This window comes from Halichoerus grypus, chromosome 8 (assembly GCF_964656455.1).
Source record: "Halichoerus grypus chromosome 8, mHalGry1.hap1.1, whole genome shotgun sequence".
NCBI classification, from domain to species: Eukaryota; Metazoa; Chordata; class Mammalia; order Carnivora; family Phocidae; genus Halichoerus; species Halichoerus grypus.
Window position 1 is genome coordinate 43,206,755 of NC_135719.1, and position 17,611 is coordinate 43,224,365.

Sequence of the window (17,611 nt, forward strand, 5' to 3'; positions counted from 1 at the left end):
CTAACTTGTATTAGAATAGGTTATATATAATTTTGTCTTCTCCACTAGGCTGTGGTACTCCTAGCAGTTTTAACCCACATTGTGTGGTCTATAATAGAAGCTAAATAGATGTTTATTGCATTAAATTGGATTGAAAACCTACATGGTCCATATGGTTATAACTGCTAAGAGTTAACTTTTACATTTGGTTGAGTCTTTAAAAATTGGCAATATTCAGTTGTTTTTACTTTTAGAAACTTTAATTTCATTTTAAGGTTTATCTTAAAGATATTTTTTAAATGAGAGTTTTGACTAGAATGCCCTATTAGAAATTATGCACTTAATAAAATATCATCTCACTCATAGAAGTGGAATTATGAAATGTGTACCCAAGTTAGCTTAAGAAGAAAAATCTGGAACTCTCGATTTATTTCTTAAATTCTCAGTAAAATGTATTCTCTCCAGTAGTAATTAGAAGATATCTCTAACCCATTTTTCCCTGTTTTTATATAGATTTAAAGTTTTAAAAGAACAAAGACTGAAAGAAACAAAACTAGAACTTGGATTGGCAAATACTGAGCCATCTGGAGCTCTGGAAATTCAGGGTTCAGACCCTTCAGAGTGGGAGGATTGTTCCTTTGACAACAGAGTAAAAGCTATAGAGGAATGTAAATCTGTGATAGAGAGTAATCGAATTAGCCAGGAAATTTCAATGGACCGCTTGAAAGAGTCCCCACACAAGCGACAGGAGAGAGCCAGAAGCCAAAGTGGTGTAGACTTGCAGGAAGAAGTGATTGTAAGAGAGAGACCTAAGTCCTTGGAGGATCTCCACCAAAAAAAAGTAGGTCGGGCCAAAAGAGAAAGTCGGAGAATGAGAGAACTAGAGCAAGCTATATTTAGTTTAGAATTGTTGAAAGTTCGTTCTCTTGGTGGCGTGTCTCCTTCAGAGGAACGTAGATGGTCTACAGAACTGATGCCTGAAGGCCTTCAGTCTCTACAGGGTACACCTGACAGTGAAAGCTCTCAAGGAAGCTTAGAACTTCTGAGTTGTGAGGAAAGCCAAAAGAGCAAACTGGAGTCCATAATTTTAGATGAAGGAGACTTGCAGTTTCAATCACCTAAAATATCTAGCAGTCCAAAATTTGATTCACAGAACAATGCCCTCAGTGCCTCAAGTGAGACTAACTATACATTGATTGAAAAAGGGGCATCCTCTGACTCAGTGTATTTGAAGAATGGGACTATGAAGGAAAAACTGGTTTGCAGTTCTGAATCTATTACCTGTAAGCCGCAGCTGAGAGACCCCTATATTTCAAATAGTTTGCCTACATTTTTTTATATTCCTCAACAAGACCCACTGAAAACAAGTTCCCAACTAGATACTATCCAGAGAAACAAGCTATTAGAAAGTGAAGAAACACTTTCAGCTCTCACTTTGGATATCAACAGGGAAGCCAGAAAGTACCACTTCCCAGGAGAAAATCAAGTTGTTACGTCTTTGAATACAGATTCTTCTAATACTGTGCTGAAGAAGTTAGAAAAGCTAAACATTGAGAAGGAAGAAAGGCAAAAGCAGTTGCAGCAACAGAATGAAAAAGAGATGATGGAACAGATTCGTCAGCAAACAGATATTTTAGAGAAGGAGCGTAAAGCCTTCAAGACAATTGAAAAGCCAAGAACTGGGGAGTCCTTCCTGGCACCATCTTTCCATCCATCAGAGCAAAGAGTAGAGAGGCCATCCTCTCTCCTCATTCTGAATACCCCAAATAAGGAAGAACCGAATGTAGTAGGGCCTCCATCAGTAACTGTAAAAGATGCAGCTCTTCTTCCAAAAGACAGTCCTTCTGCTCACCTACCCCAGAAGGACCGACCTGTCACCTTGTTCTTTGAAAGGAAAGGAGGCCCATGCCAATTTGCTACTACCAAGGAATTATCCAAGACAGACAGAATGTGCACCCAACTGAATGTAGCCTGTAAAGTTTCTAATAATCGTATTTCAAAAAGAGAACACCATAGACCAGCTCAGTCTTATAGCCACAAATCTGATGACCCTTCCAGAGATGGAACTACTAGGGTTATTTTCTTTATGCCAAAGGACAATATGAGTATTTCCCTGTAAGTGAAATGCTTATTTATTTTATGTATAAATGGGAAACTTTTTGGAGAATTTTATTAAGGTGCCTTAATCTACCTCAACTATTTGTATGGGTGCTACTGAAATTAGCCATTTTCTCTGTGTAGAAAAAAAATTCCCTAATTGTTGACTCTAGCAGCTACCTGAAATTGAATAAAATTATACCATAGAAATCTTTGACTAAGCACAGATAGAGTTTTTTGGTTCCTCCTCATTAAGTGAGAAAGCATTTGTGAAGGGCAGTACAGTGCCTGTAAACCCAGTAGGCATTCAGCAAATGCTGGTTGCCCTAGATCTCTCAGGTGTGGCAAGTCCAATCTTGTTAGTGTCAGGCTTTAAAGTTAATGTACTTTGTCCCAGCGATTAGCCTATTTATGGTCTTCATTAAGTACTTTATACTTTCTTTGTGTGGTAAAAAACACAAAAAGAATACAATTTATCATCTTAACCATTCTTAATTGTATAGGACTATGGTGTTAACTATATGCACATTGCTGTGCAGTGGATCTCTAGAACTTTTTCGTAATTGTAAAAGAAACTCTTATTACCCATCAAACAGCTACTCTCCTTTCCCCTTTCTCCAGGCTCCTGGCAACTACCATTCTACTTTCTAAGAGTTTGACTACTTAAATAGATGGCTCATATAAGTGGAAGTTCTTTATACTTTTAAGTTTACTTAACTAGTGGTCACCATGGAAAAGCACTTTTTAGATGGAACATGAAAACAAAGATTATAAAATTTAAGAAATTTGTATTAAGTCTTTGTATATAGTGGATTCTTTTAGTTCTTGTGGGAGAATGTCAATGTTTAAGTAAAAGGAGGGTATATATCTTAGGGATAAAAAAATTAAATTTCACGTTTACCATGAAAATAACCTTTTCTCTCATCATAGTTTGAGCTTTTAATCTTTCAGTCTTTAAAATTATGTACAGACTTTATAGATCCTTTGTAAATACAAGAAAGAGATCATTGATATTTTTCCATCAGGGATTTTTGTATGGTATTATGAAATGCAGTTGAACTAAATGACAGTGTGAGGTCCTATACTTGCCCATTAACCTAGAGATTGCCCCAAAGTTCAAAGACCTTGTGTAGCATATATAAGCCCATCAGAGTGTTAAAAATATTATTTCCTGTCATTCTGATTAAGTTTAGTGATGTAAGGAGTGTGTGTGTAGCTGTTGGATCCATGAATGTGTTCTGTAGAAGGCTTACTTATAGATTTCAAAAACATTAATCATTCTTGTGAATTCTTGTAAACTCCTTTTATCATTTTCCAAGATAAACAATCTTAGGGCTACTCGATCTAGTTTGCTTTACCTCATTAAGATCTACTTATCTTCAAGATGATTATATATTAGGTTGTTTATGTGAAAGCTTAAGTAACATTCATACTTCAAATCTTCTCTTGTTGCATTTTATAGAATCGTAAATGTTGGTGTTTCTCAATTATTTTGTCCCGTTTCCACATATTATAGATGAGATCACTGAGGCCTACAGAGGTGAAATGACTTGTTCAAGGTCACATACTGAGAAATAGTTGGGAATAGAACTCGAGTTTCATGATTAGGAATCACTGTTGAGTTTCATGATTAGGAAGTAAAGTTAGTATTCTTTCTATGCCATAGATAAGTGCATAGTGGTCTTCATCTGGTTAATGAAGGAGAACAAAAATAGAAATCATGGAGAAATCTAAAGAAAATGCTGTGAGTTTAAAAGTTGACTAGGGTTGTCAAGTGCTGTCAAAGGTCCTGTTAATTGTTTCCCTCTTTTTAGAACAAAGCAAAGGCCAATAGGCTCAACTGTGGCAAGAGATTTTAATAAAAGGGAATCTTTTAGGATAGCATAGCCTAGGATTGCTAGGCTTAATCATACATTGGTCAAAAAGGGAGATCTCAGAAGCCTTTAGCTAGCAAAGATTGCCATCTATTTAGGCTTGTTTTAGGATTCAATGCATAGGGCAAAGGACAAGATAACCTCTTACAGCCCCTAGGTCTTCATTTGTAAAAATTAAATGGAAGATTTTGAATGATAGAGCAATTACAAGCCAACTTATAAGTTATTGTCTACTTTAAACCCAGCCCTATGCTAGAAGGTAAGGTATGATTCTCAGTGAGCTTATAGTTCTGCTAAGGAGAGATTAGCAATATGTTGTTGATAAATTTTAAGAATCATGGTACTGAATTAGTATAGGTAATTGGGGCCATGAAAGCCCTGGGTTCTATTCAGATTTTCATCACATACCCATTTCTACACAGAATTTAATGATAAAGTAGTCACATTTTGTGGTTATTCAAGCAAAGTTAAGTTTTCACAAGGTAACACCTCTGTATGGCACACCTCTTTTAACTTGATAACAATTTGTTATCCTGCTAGTATTGATTTTGTTCTGAATAACAAAGTTTTAAAACTAAGATAGTAGATGAAAGCTGCAGAGAGGTTTCAGAAAGAAAATCTGCTAGCTAATAGTAACCATCTCAGTATAAAACAAAGTGATGGGATCTATATCACTTGATAGCTACTTATCAGGTATTTTATAATGATTAGAATAAAAGGTCTCTTCTAAGACTAATTCTAAGGATTTGGGGATGTGGCGTTTTCCCTTATCATCAAATCCATTTGTTTTCTTGAGCTAATTCTGCTGCTACTATTCTTAAACATATGTCATAGTGGAATATACCCAGTGATTATCGGGGACAGGCCTCTAGTAATCCAGTCAAACATGTCAGTTCTTGATAATACTATTAATTAGGTAAGCACAAAAAAATTGTTTTGGGAATTGAATAAGATCTGGAAGTATTTATGTAATTTGCTAGAATTCTTTGATTTGGCTTGTTAGGCTGTATTTCATGCTGTACTTTAAGACTGCTGCCATGGGATGTCTGCTAGGAATTGAATTGTAATCCTGTTGTTTATTATCCTAAGTGTCAACAAGGAAGCCTTAAACAGTGGAAATCCTCAACTCCGTAAACAAGGTGAACCAACTTGGAAACCTGTGCAGTTAACTGGGCCGGGCCAAGGAGAGGTAAGTATTGAATTTTATCTATATTTTATGCAAAATAGATGCACCTATTTTGGAAATTATTATTCTTATAGGTAGAGGACCTCATTTATGCATTTACTCCCAAGTGTGTATTCGAAAGAAGCTATGAGTTAAGTCTGTTATACTCAGGGAGGTGTACTTCAGGGAGGGAATGTTGACTAAAATCCCAGATTATGTTTACAAAAAAAGATGTTGCTTAAAAAAGGAAGGCAATTTATGCAAGTGGCTTTGGTGACATATTATGGTAGTGAAAGATGATTTCCTTGGCTGTGGAGAACAGTGTAGATTTAGCTTTCATTTTTGTCCTTTGTCCAGAGTAATGTATATGGATTGCTTTTGGTTATCTCTGTCACTTCTAGTAGAAAGGACACTACTAGTGGGGTGGAGGGATGTTTCAAGAAATTCATGAGCTCTCTGTCTTTCATTGGCATCATCTCCAAAAAAACCAAAACAAAACATTGTTGTGTTATTTGTTTTATCATTTGGTCAAGCAGGTTGCCAGACCGGCCCATAAAAAGAAAGCTCGAATGGCGCGGACGCGCTCCGATTTCTTGACTAGAGGTACTTTTGCTGATGGGGAGGGGGATACAGAGGAAGATGATTACGATGACATTATTGAGCCCCTTCTCTCCCTTGACCAAGCTTCTCACTCTGAGCTAGGGCCTGCACCCAGCCTGGGTCAGGCCTCTCACAGTGACTCCGAAATGGTAATTTTACAGCAATATAAGAAAAATAGGAAACAAACAAATCTGATGGGAATAGTGAATAGCCTTTGCTAATCTAAAGCTAACCTTCACAGCTTCTTCCTCATATAATGGTTTGTACATGGGAAACCTCAGTGAACACAGCAACAAAGCTAAACCTTAATTTAATAGGACTCAGATAAAGGGCACTTTAACAGTGTATGTCAAATCATAAATTAGGGAAAACTAAGGTTACTTAATTTAGCACTAATGTAAAGACTTTCTGTTATATCTTAAAAGGTCTAGAGCAGGGGCCCTCACATTTTTTCTGTAAAGAGCCAGATAGTAAAGTTTTAGATGTTGTGGGTCCTATAGTTTCTGTTGCAACTATTTAACTCTGCCCCTGTAGAGTGAAAACAGCCATAGGCAGTAAGTAAACAAATGGGCAGGGCTTTGTTCCAGTAAAACTATTTTTTTAAAAATTTTATTTATTTGACAGAGAGAGACACAGTGAGAGAGAGAACACAAGCAGGGGGAGTGGGAAAGGGAGAAGCAGGCTTCCCGCTGAGCAGGGAGCCCAATGCGGGGCTCGATCGCAGGACCCTGGGATCATGACCTGAGCCAAAGGCAGACGCCTAATGACTGAGCCACCCAGGCACCCCTCCAGTAAAACTATTTACAAAAACAGGCAGTGGGCTGTATTTGATGTGCTGGCCATAGTTTGCTGATTGACCCTTGGTCTAGTGAATAGGCTATATGTTAAATAATCCAATTGCTTTTAACTGAAATGGGACTATCTTTTCCTTTTTTTTTTGTTTTTGCCTTTAAACTTGTTTCCCCTCCCCCATTTTCTAGTACTAGAAAATAAGCATGAATTTAAAAAAAAAAATTAATGAGCAATGCCAAAAATGTTTTCCTGGACCAACGTAGCCAGGTAGAAGGCTGTATGTAATATGAATTTGTATTAATCACAGATTATAACATTGGAGTTATATTTGAATAAACCTGCACTTAGTCAAAATATTTGACTAAGGACTATAACTTTATCATCGTATTTCAACCAACATTAGGAATATATAGTTTGACAAGTATGAATGTATTTATGGACATAAAATGTTTGATTTTAGAATTGTCCTGGAAAATACACAGTATAAGGACTCTGTATGTCTAATATGTACTAAAAACATTATCACTGATGAAGTGGAGTGATATATGCGTTTTATTTCCATGCATATCCTTAATTAAGTTGGGTTTCTAATGTTCTTCCTTAGTATCTGTTCATTATGGCAGGAAAATTTTAGGTTGGTCTTCTTGTGACATTAAGTGTTTTATTTTTGAACTGTTTTAAAATGTGCCAAAGAATTAAATTTTCTGCTGATTTCTAGAATATCCTCAATGTCTTTATCTTCTGTTAGAAATACCCCATTTTTAAATGATAATATTGATAGTCTAAGAAAAAGAAAAAATAAAAACAGAAAAATGCATGACAGGTTCTCTAATTAGATAAATGAGTCATTACCCTGAGCTAAACTGTAGGATTATAAAAATTGGAAATAATCTGTATATCAATTAATATATGCAATTAGAGCCAAAGCCCTCTCTTCAGTGTAGGGTAAAATAACTCCATTTTGGAGGTGCCCTGTTTTTGAGTTATAAATAATGAAATATACTTTACCATATGATTAGTAAAGATGAGATTATATTATGGAACAACTAATTTTAATGAAAAGTATTGCTTTTTTAGTGTAAATAGGGAACATACTTAAATTATTCTCTAAAGTATACATAAATTTTTCATTTGTGGAAGAACTTAGCATTTGTAATTGCTGTTTTGTTCCTGAGAGTTTTCTTTGTTACAAACCTTAGTCCTTTTGGTGGTAGAATTCTTCCTCACTGAAAACTCTTAATGAGATGAACCGGAAGTTGGGTTTTCTGCTTGGAGCATTCCGCCCCTTTAAGGGTTCTAGCTGGTAGCCTCTGCCTGTGATTCTGTTCACCTGCTTGACGGTCACTGCATGCCAGTAGTTGTAGAGCACTCTGCCTCCCTGCACAGTGTATATAGTCTCTTCTCCAGCTTTCTCGCTGTCCTGTTTCATCACTAGCTATTTTAGGAACAGGTGGTGGTGTTTGTTTCTGGTGGACACTTGCATGAAGAAGCTTTGCTTTCTAGAATATGCTGGTAGATACTTATTGGGGATGGGGGTGGAAAGGGTAGGAACAGTTTAAAGTGTGTTTCTGTTTGTTTATCTTGAAAATTTGCCATGTTCTAATGTTCTCTGATATTGTAAAGATAAAGACTAATTGTTTGTAAATGGGATCTACTGAGTTCTCAAAAATTCAAATATCTCAGGATTTTAAATACGTTTGATTTTCTAGGCACATGGATTTTTAAAAACTTGATTTTTTTTTTTTTTCTGGACAAAGTGATCCTGTCACTCTGACATTTGCTAAAAAGAGTGTTATTCAATCTTGAAAGAAGCCATCTGACCTTTTCAGTTGTGAAATAACTCATCTAATGGAATAAAGACAGTTACAAATGAATTACCTGAAGAGGATTTGATAAGCATTACCTCCTGAATTCATCAGTCATTAATTAGTTGTTACCTGTTAGGAGGAGTAGAGACAAGAGTAGTCGTTTACTTCCTTATGACTTTGGTGGTGTTTTTTTTTAACTTTCTGCCTTTAATTCTGCCATTTGAATAACTTTAATCTCCAGATGCTGCTCTCACTCAGTTCTTCTATCCACTCTGTTGGCTTTTATCCAAGAAGAATGACATGTTCTGCCATGTAATATTTTTAAGGTGGTTTTCGTATAGTTTTTTAGTCTCTCAGTATTCTAGATGGTAAGTGAGTTAGTCACATCATTTCTTTTCCTTATTAGTAGAATTGGTATAGGTAACATTATAGTTTCCTCTGTCATCCCTAGATAGAAAGCAATCATCTCTTATGGGCAGGACTCCCAAGTAGCTCTGCAAAATTTGTCTTCTTTATCTCCAGTATGATAAATTTCTCATTTTATCCCCCAAACTGCTGTCACTTCTTATATTCCTGTTTCTGTTTGTTATTATCTGAAATATTCTCCAATCCTTATCTGTGTTGAATTTTCCTTCTCTCCACTGCTCTCTCCACAAAAAAATGCCAGAAAAACCTGTTGATTGAGCAAGGCTAAGTTTTTTAGCTTATTTTACAGTAAAGGAAAATCTACCTTGGCTAAGTCTTAGGAATTTCTCAGAAAGGGGAAGCCAGGAGAGGATGTTTATAGAATTTTATTTTATTTAAATTATTTTTTTTTAAAGATTTTATTTATTTATTTGACAGAGAGAGAGAGACAGCGAGAGAGGGGACACAAGCAGGGAGCAGGAGAGGGAGAAGCAGGCTTCCTGCTGAGCAGAGAGCCCAACGTGGGGCTTGATCCCAGGACCCCGGGATCATGATCTGAGCCGAAGGCAGAGACTTAATGACTGAGCCACCCAGGCGCCCCTGTTTATAGAATTTTAGAACCTGAGCTGGTGATTTTGAGATGGTTCTTGCAAATTGGAAATCTGGTTGATATTGAACAGAGTTTATGACATACAAGGTTTGGATTGGCATTTCCAGTGCAGCAGCTATACTGTTGAATACGCTTAGTATCTATCTATCTATTTATTATTAATTGAATTAATTTCTTTTTAAAAGATTTTATTTATTTATTTGAGAGAGAGGGAGAGGGAGAGAGACAAGCAGACTCCCTGCTGAGCGGGGAGCCCAATGTAGAGATTGAACCCAGGACCCTGAGATCATGACCTGAGCTGAAGTCAGATGCTTAACCGACAGAGCCACCCAAGTGCCCCTACACTTAATATTTATATGTGTATTTTATTCTCCCCCAAAAAGTTAGGGACAGTTCATAGCATCACAACTCTCTGCTCTTTAAAGATTTGGTAGAATTTCCCTGTGAAACCATCTGGGATTTTTTTTTGTGGCATAATTCCTTGATAATTAACTGTATTTCCTCTAGAGAAATTAGTTTTGTAAGCTTTCTACCTAATGGAGTCAATTTTGATAAATAATTTTTTCTTATGAAATCACTCATTTCATCTAACTTTTCAGATTTATTTGCAAAGAAGTCTGGAAATTAGTCTCATGATTTTTTAAAAATTCTGTTTCAATGGTTATTTCCCTTCTGTCATTTCATATTTTGTAGATTTGTGTTCTTTCCTTTTTTTCTTTAAGTCAGCTAGTCACTTGTCTTTGTTGTTACTATTTTCCAAAATAATAGGATTATGATTTATTTATTATGCCTAGTTTCCCCCACCCCCATTCTCCACTGAATTCTGCTTTTACCTTTATTATTTATTTCCTTATTTTTAAAAAATTTACTGTCTTATTTTTCTACCTTTTAAGTGGGGGAATTTAATTCATTTATTTATTTTTATTGATGCAGGTTTTTAAGGCTGTGAATTTTCTTCTGATCACTACTTCAGATGTATCTTGTTTATTGTAATGTGTATTAAGTTTTTAATTATTTTTTAGAAAATCTGTAATTTCAGTTTATATTATTTTTTACCCAAAACCTGTTCAATAAAAATCTTTTCGTTTTCAGAGGAAGAACATTTTTATTTTTTAAAAAAACTTTTTTAACTTCTAGTTTTACTGTGTTGTGATTAAAGAGTATTTATAATGATTTATAATGATCAAATTTCCTGACTATTTTCTTTGTTAGTTAATATGTGGTCAGTTTTTGAGAAAGTAGCATGTGTATTTTTTAAGTAGGTGTATTCTATATTCAGAATGTAAAATTTCAGTATATAACCATAATCTCTTTCTTACTGATTATGTTGTCTTCTGTATCTTTACTATTTTTTGCACATTTGATCTGTCTTATATAGAGAATGTTGTGTTAAAGTTTCCTCTTATTCATTCTGAATTGTGACTATTAAAAAGTGTCCTTTGTTACATTCAGTGCTTTTTCTTGAATTCTACTTAAATCAATGTAATCACAGTCTGTGTTTTCTTAATTATTTCCATTTGCCTGGAATACTTTTTCTCATCCTTTAATTTTTAGCCTTTCTGGATACTTATGTTTTAGATGTGTGTTTTGTATGCAGCATAGTTGCTTCCTACTTTGTGAGCCAAATTAAAAAAAATTTTTGCCTTATAGATAAGTTAAATCTATTCCTATTTATTGATATAACTGATAGATGCAGTCTCAATTGTCTTTCTTACAATTTTGTTATTATTTGTTATGTTAAATTTGCTGTGTTTATGTTACTTTTTTGCTGTTTTACTTTTTAAAATTTCTTTTGATATGGGGGGTTTCTTTTTCTGTTGGTTTGTATATGACTTTTAAAAATGCCTTAATTTACTGTATTTTAGTTTAACCAACTATTCTCAAGTTAGTCATTTATAATAATATTTTTTAATTCTCACTTATTTTGGCACAACTATTGATGAATTATTCTTGTCTCTACTTTTCCTCTCCTGTTTTTTAGGATTTTATTTATATTTTGTCAGAACATACAATTTTACATATTCTTCTACATATTCTTATATATATAAATTCTGGTTTCGCCTTATGTTTGAAACACTTTCATGGATTACAGTTTTAAATATTGTGTCCCATTATTTTGTTTTTCTTGTTTAGGGACTCCAGTTATATAAATAAGTTTTTTTTTTTCTTTTCCTGTCTTCCATCTCAGCCACCTTCTCTCTCTTTTCTACTCATTTCTTTATACCACTTTCTATTCTTTATTATCTTCCTGCCTTTGTTCAGCCCCTTTAAATCTGCATTTGCATTTTTTCTCCCTTGGGCATCTTCTAAATTATTCTTCACTATCTTGTTATTTCTTTCCTGAGTTCATTCAACTCCCTTCATTGCTTCCTGGTTTTTATTGAGGTGAGGGGGCTTGTTTCTATTTTTAATTTTTGAATTTCTGCTTCAGTATGGTGTTTCATATATATGAGGTTTTTCATTTTTTATTTATAGTTTTCTGCTTCATGCTTGGTTTCTGTATGTTTGGTGGGAGATGGGTTAATCATCTAAGTTGTTTTGGTTCTAATTTTCTTTGTTTTCTTATTGTAGCTTGTGTAGATTTTATTTGTCTTAATTTATTCATGTTGTGCATTTGGGATAGTTTATAAGTAACTTGATTTCAAGATTTTCCTCTTCTGTCAGTGTAAAAAAGAAAAGTTTCTTTGCAGGCAGCCTGTTTGGAGTCTGTTAGTTTTGTGTGTGTGTGTGTGTGTGTGTGTGTGTGTTGGAGGCAATGTTGTGTCCTCCATTTTTTGCTTCTGTTTTGCCTTGCTAGATTCTAAATTTTCCCCTTCTGCTTCTTCCTCACTACTCAGTCTCCAAAAGGCACCCCTTCTTTCCTTTTTACATTCATTTTCCTCAGAATCAGTGCCTTTAAAAATATGTCACCTTGAATCACATGCAATTTTAAGTCCTTTCCCTTTAGTTAGTTCTCTGATCTAGTGCTCAATATTTGTGTCAGTTTTGAGTCACTATAGATGGATTGACTTTTTCTCCTCCTTGTCAGTCATATATTGTTATTTCTTTGCATGCCTAGTTATTTATTATCAGAAGCCTGACATTGTAAATTTTGTCTTGTTGGGTGCTGGATACTTTTGTATTTGATTAATATTCTTGAGACTGTTTTGTTCCAGTAATATTTCAGAGCTTGGTTCTGGAAGCAATTTGTTCCTAAGCAGTTAGGTCTTCCTTTTAATATTTGTTAGTCTCATTGTATTGAATACTGGAAATTTTCTAAGAGAGTAGATTTCAGGTGCTCTCACCACCAAAAAAAAAAAAAAAAGAAAGAAGAAGAAGAAAGAAAGAAATAATGGGAAGAGATGATATGTTAATCAGTCTTCAGTAATCATTTTAATATTTATATGTAAATCAAATCATTTTGTACACTTTATATACAATTTTTATTAAATAAAACTAAGATTTGTTAGGTCCAAACAGAGCAGTTGTTCACCTAGGACTTATTTTTGACTATCACTTATTCTTGACTGTTGAGGCAAGATCCTGCTATATACTTCACCCAGTACCCTGGGAATCATAAAGTTACATATTCTGACTCTTGAGCACAGGCACTGTTACTGGCTTTTTGTAAGTGCTGGGCACTGTTACCTTTAATCCTTTCAGGTGGTCCTTTGCCTGGTGTCGGGTAGTTGTCTGAAATAGAAGTGTTGATTAGTACTCAGCTAAATACCCTCTGAAGATCTCCAGAGCTCTTTTTTTGTGCAACCCTTTCCTCTTCAGTACCCCCACCCCCCCGCCCCTTTCTTTTGGTCTTTAGTCTCTCTGGACTTTCAACCTCATATGTTCAACTCAGAGAGTCTGCCAGGGCTCACCTGAAACCTCCTCTCTGTGTCACAGTCTGGAAACTGTCTCAAGGCACTAAGCTGGGGCAGATGAAGGACTCACTTCCTTTGTTTCCCATCTCTCAAGGAACTGTCCATCATCTTGATAAAGGCTGGTTTTTACTATTTTGTCTGGGTTTTTGTTTTGTTTTTGGTTTTGGTTGTTTCAGGCAAAAAGATAAAACAGATCCCTGTTGTAGCAGACTAAAAGGCTAATGAAAAGATATTATAATTATAGAAAAATGAAATATTAGGAAAGGATTTGAATAGGTAACAAGAAATTTTTTCTTCTGAATGAGATTTTCTTTAAAGGGGCACATTGTGAATAAATGGAACAAGAATTGCCATTTGAAATTCAGGTCCCCGTTTGATAAAGCCATGTTAAGTTGTTTAGTTTAGAACAGTAGTGGTGATAATGATCTTAATTGTTTGGTCCTTTGGTTTTTAATTTTCCTTTCTTAAATCCTTGACTAGGTATAATAAAAATCTACAGTAGCAGGTTAGGCCATAAAAGTAATTATTACTTGTAGGGACACATAAAAGGAGGCATGAAAGGCTATACTTAGTATTCTAGATTTATCAGATCCTGGATCTTTTGTCTGTATCTTTAGTTGGCTTTGATTTTTTCTTACTTTTCCACTTGATATTGTTAAGTTGTCAGAAAACAGGAACTGGTAGGTCCTATTCAGCATTTCATTGACCCAAGTTCTCTTTACTTCAGATCATTCTAGGAAGGTAATAAAGTTTTTAGTAGGTTCTTTTATTTCAATGAATGGCTGAACAATATGAATGTATTTTTATATATTTTTAATAGATGTAATTCTCAATTCTATAACTTGAGTTTTAATTACAGTGTTATAATATAGTTACTTGGTTTTAAAGTCTTTCATATATGTAATTATTACAGACATCACAGCGATTTTCTTCAGTTGATGAAGAAACAAAGCTTCATAAGACTATGTCTCAAGGAGAGATTACAAAATTGGCAGTGAGGCAGAAGGCTTCAGATTCAGACATAAGGTATAATTTGAGATTTATCTATTTTTCAAAAAATATTAAGTACCTGCTGTATGACAGGCACATGATAATTCAGATTTACATGACGAGCTTTATCTTTCTATATGTTTAGCAGTGTGATTTGGGTGAAGTCTAAATCATTATGTCACTTGTGGTTTTTTGTTTTAAGAGAAAGGAGATTAAATCAGATGAGAGTGAAAATATTTCCCAGCTTTGGATTTGGATTCTGTTCTGAGTTAAGTGTTTTACAAATGGAACTGGAAAAAAGACTTTCAGGAAATAATTCTGTTCCCTTGAAGACATTATATGACGTTATTTGTCAAGTAAATATCTTTGTCTCTTATTTTGTTACATAAGGCAATTGAACCCTCACTGAACACTTGAAGATTACATTGAAATCTTTCTGGTTCTTAATTCTATTTAAGGCCATTTCCTCAATGTCTGTAGTGGCATAATCCATGATAATGCAAATCCAGACCAGATTATGCTAGAGATTAAATTTTGGGGAAAAGATAACCATAGTAGAAAGGCATATATGGCTGGAGATAGCAGATTAAATATATAAATTTAATTTCTACTTCTTCCTCCAAAATTGCTAAAATGACAAAACTTATGCAGGCCAAACAACAACAAACAATAAAACAACTGGAGACAACAATAATAAAACTATTATTCAAAAAGTAAATAGACAAATTTTAAATTGTCTCAGTAGATAGAAGAAAGCTGAATCCTAAACCAACTGGGTAAACCTGGGTAAAGCATCTGGCTGACTGATCTTCCCCAATCCTAGCAGAAACCTGGAGATTTATTCTCTGGAAAGGATAAAATAGAAGATCTCTGTTCTTGGAGGTTCTCAGATACATTTGAGGACATGGGTACATATTTGGAATAAGGAGATTTAATGAATGTTTACATACTGAATGTTAAGATTCCCCTAATTTTTTCTTCCACTCAGTTTCCACATTTCACATTTTCCTAAGCAGATGGTTCAAAAAGTCTTTGGGACTTTTGTACAGCTCTCAAGGGAAGACCTAGAGATATTGGTACCAGGGGTTCTCCCTACAAAATGGACTAGTCAGATAATCATACAAGGAAAACCAGTTTGGAAGCTCCACCAATGCATACTAGAACTTTCAAACAGTGTGTTGTTTTGTTTTTTAACCCTACTTTTTACCACATTTGAAGAAACACTTTATATCAAAGAAACTAAAATTAATGGATATAATACAACTTGGAAGAAATAAACTATGTAGTGTAAAGAAAACTTCCAGACAGACAAATGAAACTAATCAACAGACCTTCTGCATAAATAAATATAACTGCATGAAAGAGAAACATTCATTATAAAAAGAGCCTTTGAAAATTAAAAATATGATAGCATAAAGAAACAACTAGAATAGTTGGAAAGAAAGTTGAGGACATATCTTAGAAGGTTGAGCAAAAAGACAGAGATGGAAGAGACAAGAAAAGATAAGAAAAGATAAAAAATTGATTTAGGTAGTATAGACATTTTAACAATATTTGTTCTTCCAGTCCATGAGCATGAAATGTCTTTCCATTTCTTTGTGACATCTTCAGTTTTTTTTGTAAGTTTTTTTATAGTTTCAGAATGCAGGTCCTTTCACCTCTTTGATTAGGTTTATTCCTAGGTAGCTTATTGTTTTGGGTGCAACTGGAAATGGGATTGATTTCTTCATTTCTCTTTCTGCTGCTTCATTACTGGTGTATAGAAATGCAACAGATTTCTGTACATTGGTTTTGTATCCTTTGACTTTACTGAATTTGTTAGTTCTATCTGAGAGAAGATACTTACAAATGACATATCTGATGAAGGGTTAGTATCCAAAATATATAAAGAACTTATAAAACTCAACACTCAAAAAATGAATAATCCAGTTGAAAAATGGGCAGGAGACATGGATAGACATTTTTCCAAAGAAGACATACAGATGGCCAACAGACACAAGAAAAGATGCTCAACATCACTCATCACCAGGGAAATATAAATCAAGCTACAGTGAGATATCATCTCACACCAGACAGAATGTCTAAAATCAACAACATAGGAAACAACAGGTATTAGTGAGGATGTAGAGAAGGGGGAATCCTCTTACATTGTTAGTGGGAATGGAAACTGGTGGAACCACTCTGAAAAACAGTATGGGGGTTCCTCAAAAAGTTAAAAATAGAACTACCCTATGACCCAGCAAGTGCAGTACTGGGTATTTACTCAAAGCATACAAAAATACTGATTTGAAGGGATACATACACCTTGATGTTTATAGAAGCATTATCTACAATAGCCAAATTATGGAAACAGCCCAAGTGTCCATTGACTGACAAATGGATAAAGAAGATGGTATATATACACAATGGAATATTATTCAGCCATCAAAAAGAATGAAATCCTCCCATTTGCAATGACATGGATGAAGCTAGAAAATACTGTGCATTATAATAAGCAAAATAAGTCCGAGAAAGACAAATGCAATATGATTTCACTCATATGTTGAATTTAAGAAAGAAAACAAATGAGCAAAGGGGAGAAAGAGAGACAAACTAAGAAACAGACTCTTAATTATAGAGAACAAACTGATGGGTACCAGAGGGGAGGTGGGTAGGAGAATGGGTGAAATAAGTGATAGGGATGAAGGAGTGCACTTGTGATGAGCAACAGGTGTTGTATGGAAGTGTTGAATCACTATTCTTGTACACCTGAAACTAATATTACACTGTATGTTAACTGGAATTTGTTTATTTTTTTAATTTAATTTAATTATGTTATGTTAGTTACCATACAGTACATCATTAGTTTTTGATGTAGTGTTCCAGGATTCATTGCTTTCATATAACACCCAGTGCTCCATGCAATACGGGCCCTCCTCAGTACCCATCACCAGGCTAACCCATCCCTCCAGCCCCCGCCTTAAAACCCTCAGTTTGTTTCTCAGAGTCCATAGTCTCTCATGGTTCGTCTCCCCCTCTGATTCCCCCCGTTCATTTTTCCTTTCTTTCTCCTAATGTCCTCCATGCTATTCCTTATGTTCCACAAATAAGTGAAACCATATGATAATTGACTTTCTCAGCTTATTTCACTTAGCATAATCTCCTCCAATCCCATCCATGTTGATGTAAAAGTTGGGTATTCATCTTTCTGATGGCTGAGTAATATTCCATTGTATATATGGACCACATCTTCTTTTTTTTTTTACCTTTTTTTAAATTATTATTATGTTATGTTAATCACCATACATTGCATCATTAGTTTTTGATGTAGTGTTCCATGATTCATTGTTTGTGTGTAACACCCAGTGCTCCATGCAGAACGTGCCCTCTTTAAGACCCATCACCAGGCTAACCCATCCTCCCACCCCCCTCCCCTCTAGAACCCTCAGTTTGTTTTT

The 17,611-nt window shown here is 34.8% G+C and overlaps 1 protein-coding gene across 6 annotated transcripts in view; it reads left to right on the plus strand.

Moving 5' to 3' along the window:
* MYO9A (myosin IXA) overlaps nucleotides 1–17,611 on the plus strand; it is a 276,785-nt gene that overhangs the window by 169,743 nt on the left and 89,431 nt on the right. For 3 of the 6 annotated variants that reach the window (XM_078079137.1, XM_078079139.1, XM_078079140.1), the window contains 4 exons: nucleotides 493–2,094; nucleotides 5,040–5,139; nucleotides 5,649–5,864; nucleotides 14,098–14,210. In XM_078079137.1, coding sequence (XP_077935263.1) covers nucleotides 493–2,094; nucleotides 5,040–5,139; nucleotides 5,649–5,864; nucleotides 14,098–14,210 — 2,031 coding nt within the window. The remainder of the gene's footprint in view (nucleotides 1–492; nucleotides 2,095–5,039; nucleotides 5,140–5,648; nucleotides 5,865–14,097; nucleotides 14,211–17,611) is intronic. The other 3 variants (XM_078079141.1, XM_078079142.1, XM_078079138.1) reach the window with 2 other exon arrangements.